Here is a 5,290-nt window from a genome sequence, read left to right as displayed (position 1 = left end):
CGCTTGAGAGAGCCTCTCCGCGAAGAATACAGAATCATACGATCCTGGGTTCAAATCCCAGCTCGACTGTGTGACCTTGGGCGCGTGACTTAAACGCTCTGGGCCTCAGTTTCCTCACCTGTGAAATGGGGGTAAGAACCGCACCCAGTTCCTGGGGCTGCTGCAAGGACGGCGCTGTCATAATGTGGTGAAGCGCTCAAGGCTGCTAGTGAGCGCCCCATCGATTGTGGTTTTGGAGGCGGAGCTGGGCCTCAAGAATGAGTAAGATTTGTAAGGGAGGATCTGGGGGGATGGGCATTTCTGGAGGAAGGCTGGCTGGTGCAAGGACGTGGAGGGAGGAAAATAAGCCAATCCCAGAGCTCCTGGGGCCTTGAATGCCAGGTGGAGTGGTGAGGAGCCCTGGCGGGGGCCGGAGGGGCCAAGACTGGAGGCTGGGTTCGGAACCTAGAGTGGCCTGACCTGGGCCTGCTACGCTGCCCCCCAGATAAGCTTTTCGGGAAGCGGCTCCTGCAAGCGGGTCGCTACCTGGTATCCCACAAGGCGTGGATGAAGACAGTGCCTACAGAGAACTGCGACGTGCTGATGACCTTCCCAGGTACCCACGCCTGCCCGCCCGCCCAGTGCCCAGATGCGGCTCTCCTGAGCTCGGCTTCCCAGAGCGGGAATATGTAGGAGGCCTTGGGCCCCCTCGTGGCAAGAGCTATCGGTCCCTGTGCCCCTTGGCAGACACGACCGATGACCACACGCTGCTATGGCTGCTGAACCACATCCGCGTGGGCATCCCCGAGCTCATCGTGCAAGTCCGCCACCACCGCCACACGCGTGCCTACGCCTTCTTTGTCACCGCCACGTATGAGAGGCGAGTCCCCTGTCCCTGGCCTCTCGCTGAGTCTGCCACCTGGCTCCCCGCTCTACCAAGTGCCAACCATGCTATCCAGCTGCCCTGCGTTTGTCCCAAAGGCTTCCAGGTGCACCATCCTCAGCTCCAGGATGGTGGGCCTGGGCCTCCCTGTGAGCCCACTTCCTCCGCCTTGTTCACAGCCTACTCCGAGGGGCCGACGAGCTGGGTCTGCGCAAGGCAGTGAAGGCCGAGTTTGGCGGGGGCACCCGCGGCTTCTCCTGCGAGGAGGACTTTATCTATGAGAATGTGGAGAGCGAGCTGCGCTTCTTCACTTCCCAGGTGAGGCCGGCTCTGGGCCCCCGCATGCATCCTGTGCCTATGAGTTCCCTGAGATCACGCCCTCTTCCTCGCAGGAACGCCAGAGCATCATCCGCTTCTGGCTGCAGAATTTGCGTGCCAAGCAGGGAGAGGCGCTCCACAACGTGCGCTTCCTGGAGGACCAGCCAATCAGTGAGCAGGGCGGGGCCAACACCAATCACAGGCAGAGAGTTGGGTGGAGCTCTTCAAAGACAGCTTATCGGAGCAGGAGGGCGGGGCCTAGTCCAACCAGTCAGGGGTTGGCAAAGAATGATGTACCCAATAAGTTAAAGGGGCGTGGCCTTAGCAAAAGGGTGGCGCTTATCTCCTGAGTTGGGTGGAGCTCTGAGAGGACAGCTTATCATGGCAGGAGGGCGGGGCTTATGTCCAACCAGTTAGGGGTTGGCAAAGAGTTGGGAAACCAAGGAGCTGAGGGGGCGTGGCTTTAGTCAAAGTATGGGGCTCATTTCTGGGACTGGGGTCCAGGAGAGGCCCTTTCTGGGTCTGGGATAAAGTGGAGGCAGGGACCATGGACAGCACTCCACCTACAGAGTAGTATGACTCTGGGCGTTGGACTCCCCTCCAGGAAACTAGCCACCCAAGTTCACTTTCCAACAGCAACTTTTTACCATTCCTCAGACGTTCAGGTTCACAAACTGAGTTTTATTTAAAACATGGGAACAGGCGCAGTGGCTCCCAGTACTTTGGGAGGTCGAGGCGGTAGCCTCACTTGAGCCCAGGAGTTCGAGTCAGCAGTGAGCCATGGTAGCGCCACTGCACTCTGTCCAGCCTGGGTGACAGAGCGAGACCCTGTCTCAAAATAAGCAAATAAATACATAAATAAAGAAAAAGATAAGACCGAGCGCGGTGGCTGACGCCTGTAATCCCAGCACGTTGGGAGGCTGAGGCGGGCGTATCACGAGGTCAGGAAATCCAGACCATCCTGGCCAATATGGTGAAACCCCCGTCTGTATTAAAAATACAAAAATTAGCCGAGGTTTGTGGCGTGCTCCTGTAGCCCCAGCTACTCGGGAGACTGACGCAGGAGAATCGCTTAAACCCGGGAGGCGGAGGTTGCAGTGAGCCGAAATGGCACCACTGCACTCCAGCCTGGTGACACAGCGAGACCCGGTCTCAAAAAAAAAAAAAAAAGCCGGGTGCGGTGGCTCACACCTGTAATCCCAGCACTTTGGGAGGCTGAGGCGGGCGTATCACGAGGTCAGGAGATCAAGACCATCCTGAGGTACCCCAGTGAAACCCTGTCTCTACTGAAAAATACAAAAATTAGCCAGGTTGGTGGCATGTGCTTGCAATCCCAGCTACTCACGAGGCTAAGGCACGAGAATCACTTGAATGCGGGAGGCAGAGGTTGCAGTGAGCGGAGATCGCGCCACTGCACTCCAGCCTCGGTGACAGAGTGCGACTCTGTCTCAAAACAAAACAAAACAAAACAAAAAACGTGGTTCCTCACTCTCCGGGTTCCTTTGCATCCTCCCTGCCTGCCCCTACACCTACAATTTCTGAAGGAGAATCAGATCTTCTATCCATCTAGAACTCTTCCCCTGGAAAGAGCTCTAGAGGTTTAAGAGCAGGCAAAAAAAAAAAAAACACTGTGACTTGGGTTTCAGACAAAAGGGGGCTAGCCAGGCTAGGCACAGGTGGAGGTGCAGGGATCACCTGTGCTCCTCCTTCCACAGTCCCCGAGCTGGCAGCACGTGGGATCATCCAGCAAGTGTTCCCTGTCCATGAGCAGCGTATTCTGAACCGCCTCATGAAGTCATGGGTGCAGGCCGTGTGTGAAAACCAGCCGCTAGGTGCTGCCTGGGCTGGGGGGTGGGAGGGGAGTCCCAGCAGACAGGCAGGGGGTGACTGAGACCCACTTGTCCCCTGGCAGATGACATCTGTGATTACTTTGGTGTGAAAATTGCCATGTACTTCGCCTGGCTGGGCTTCTACACGTCAGCTATGGTATACCCAGCCGTCTTCGGGTCTGTCCTGTATACATTCACAGAGACTGATCAGGTACTGAGCAGGGACCCGGCAAGGTCTGGGGGATTCAGAGGCGCCCTCCTTTCTGGACTGGCACGAACAATGACTCAACTCTTCTCTGCCACTCACAGACAAGCCGGGATGTTTCCTGCGTGGTCTTTGCCCTCTTCAATGTGATCTGGTCGACGCTGTTCCTAGAGGAATGGAAGCGGAGAGGGGCTGAGCTGGCATACAAGTGGGGGACGCTGGACTCACCTGGGGAAGCTGTGGAGGAGCCACGCCCCCAGTTCAGGGTCAGTTGGGGGCTGAGTCCAGGGTCTTGGAGACAGGGCAAAGGTAAATGGTGGGGGGCACTGCAGGAGCAAAGGCAGAGAGCTGTGAATAGCGTTTTTCCATCAAAGAGCGAATGTCAAACCCAGGCGGGCTCTGTGTGCTCCCCAGGGGGAGGGGTGGAAGGTGGATTTGAGGGACTGGGAACAGTGCCCTAGGTGGGTGACTGAGAGGGTCACCTCCACATGATGGAGGGAAATTGAGTTCCAAGGATAGGAAGAGGTGCGTGAGGCAGAGGTGGCCCCTCTAATCTCAGGCTGGGCCCGGCCCTTGCCCACCATCAGGGCGTGCGACGCATCAGCCCCATCACGCGGGCCGAGGAGTTCTACTACCCGCCATGGAAGCGGCTGCTCTTCCAGCTGCTTGTGAGCCTCCCCCTGTGCCTGGCGTGCCTCCTCTGTGTCTTCTTGCTCATGCTTGGCTGCTTCCAGCTGCAGGTAACCCTCCCCCCTACCCCCACCCGCCCTGTCCTTGGTGCCCAGCTCCACCTTGGGCTGAGCCCTGCAGCCAGGATGAGCCCAGAATCCCCTTCTCCCGCAGGAGCTGGTGCTGAGCGTGAAGGGGTTGCCCCGTCTCGCCCGATTCCTGCCTAAGGTCATGCTGGCCCTAATTGTCAGTGTGAGTGCCGAGGGCTACAAGAAGCTAGCCATCTGGCTCAATGACATGGGTACGCCCTGCCAGGGGGTCTCGGGGAGGAAGGTCTCCACTGCCCCTTGGGATCCTTGCCACCCTTGGGGGTACCGCGGCTGCCCGCTCACTCTTCCCCTCGGCCCCTAGAAAATTACCGGCTGGAGAGCGCCTATGAGAAGCACCTCATCATCAAAGTTGTCCTGGTGAGTCACCATCATCGGGCAGGGGGACAGCAGGGAAGCTGTGGGGTCTGTATGGGGGCATAAGGAAGGCTCCAAGGAGTGGGGTGGGGGTGCAGGGTGACCACCGCCTGCCTCCTTCCTGCAGTTCCAGTTTGTCAACTCATACCTGAGCCTCTTCTACATCGGTTTCTACCTCAAGGACATGGAGCGCTTGAAAGAGGTGAGACCCCCGCCCCAGCGGCAGTCCCCCCTGCCCCCATGGCGGCCAGCGAGGGGCCAGACCTGGCACAAGGGGTCCAAGGGCTCTCCAGCCCCTCCCTCCCCTCCTCCATCCTTCTCTCCTGTCTGTGCGTCCGTTGTCCGTCGTCTGTGCGTCCTCTCTCTGCCTGTCGTCCCCCCATCTGTCCGTCCATCTGTCCGTCGGTCCCTTCACAGCTCCTGCTCGTCCTGTCCCTGTCCCAGAGCCTCGAGCGGCAGCTGCGGGCGGTGCTGGTCCCGCTCGCGGCCCTGCGGTTCCGCCTACTCCTCCTCTCCCTCCGGGGCCTCCTGCTCGCGGCCCGGGCCAAAGTACGGGCAGGTGGCGAGCCCGTGGGGCCTCGCCGGGGTGGGCAGTGTGGCTGTGCTGGGGGTCTGGCGCGCCGAGCTGAGGGCGCATGCGCGGAGGGAATCTGGGGTGGCAGGGAGGCCAGCAAGCAGGTGCAGGCGGCTGGGGACGCACACGGCCGGGTGCACCGGCCGAGCCTGCGGTGGGGTGGAGACGCGCTGGGCCTGCCCGGGAGGTCGGTGAGGAGCGCTGTGCCTGCCAAGCTGTAGTTTGTGGCTGAGCGCTGGGGGCCTCGCGTCCAGGCGCGTCCAAAGCAACGGAGTTAGGAACCGGATTCGGCGTGTGTCTGGGCATGGTGCTCCGGCGGGGCGCCCAGGGAGGGTGAGTCCCCCGATCCCGGCGCCCCGCTTGCCCCCC

General features: G+C 60.0%; 1 protein-coding gene across 1 annotated transcript in view; it reads left to right on the top strand.

Annotated features, from left to right (window-relative positions):
- The first annotated feature begins 257 nt into the window (after positions 1 to 257).
- Positions 258 to 5,290, top strand: part of ANO8 (anoctamin 8) — an 11,211-nt gene continuing 6,178 nt past the window's right edge. The window contains exons 1-13 of the mRNA XM_011991116.1: positions 258 to 261; positions 485 to 595; positions 727 to 859; positions 1,042 to 1,180; positions 1,255 to 1,351; positions 2,896 to 3,012; positions 3,093 to 3,220; positions 3,319 to 3,480; positions 3,802 to 3,954; positions 4,058 to 4,184; positions 4,295 to 4,350; positions 4,475 to 4,549; positions 4,792 to 4,896. Coding sequence (XP_011846506.1) covers positions 258 to 261; positions 485 to 595; positions 727 to 859; positions 1,042 to 1,180; positions 1,255 to 1,351; positions 2,896 to 3,012; positions 3,093 to 3,220; positions 3,319 to 3,480; positions 3,802 to 3,954; positions 4,058 to 4,184; positions 4,295 to 4,350; positions 4,475 to 4,549; positions 4,792 to 4,896 — 1,407 coding nt within the window. The remainder of the gene's footprint in view (positions 262 to 484; positions 596 to 726; positions 860 to 1,041; positions 1,181 to 1,254; positions 1,352 to 2,895; positions 3,013 to 3,092; positions 3,221 to 3,318; positions 3,481 to 3,801; positions 3,955 to 4,057; positions 4,185 to 4,294; positions 4,351 to 4,474; positions 4,550 to 4,791; positions 4,897 to 5,290) is intronic.

The sequence above is a fragment of the Mandrillus leucophaeus genome, unplaced genomic scaffold (assembly GCF_000951045.1).
Source record: "Mandrillus leucophaeus isolate KB7577 unplaced genomic scaffold, Mleu.le_1.0 Scaffold11, whole genome shotgun sequence".
NCBI lineage: Eukaryota > Metazoa > Chordata > Mammalia > Primates > Cercopithecidae > Mandrillus > Mandrillus leucophaeus.
The sequence above is the reverse complement of the archived record's forward strand: the minus strand, read 5'-3'. Positions and strand labels throughout refer to the sequence as shown.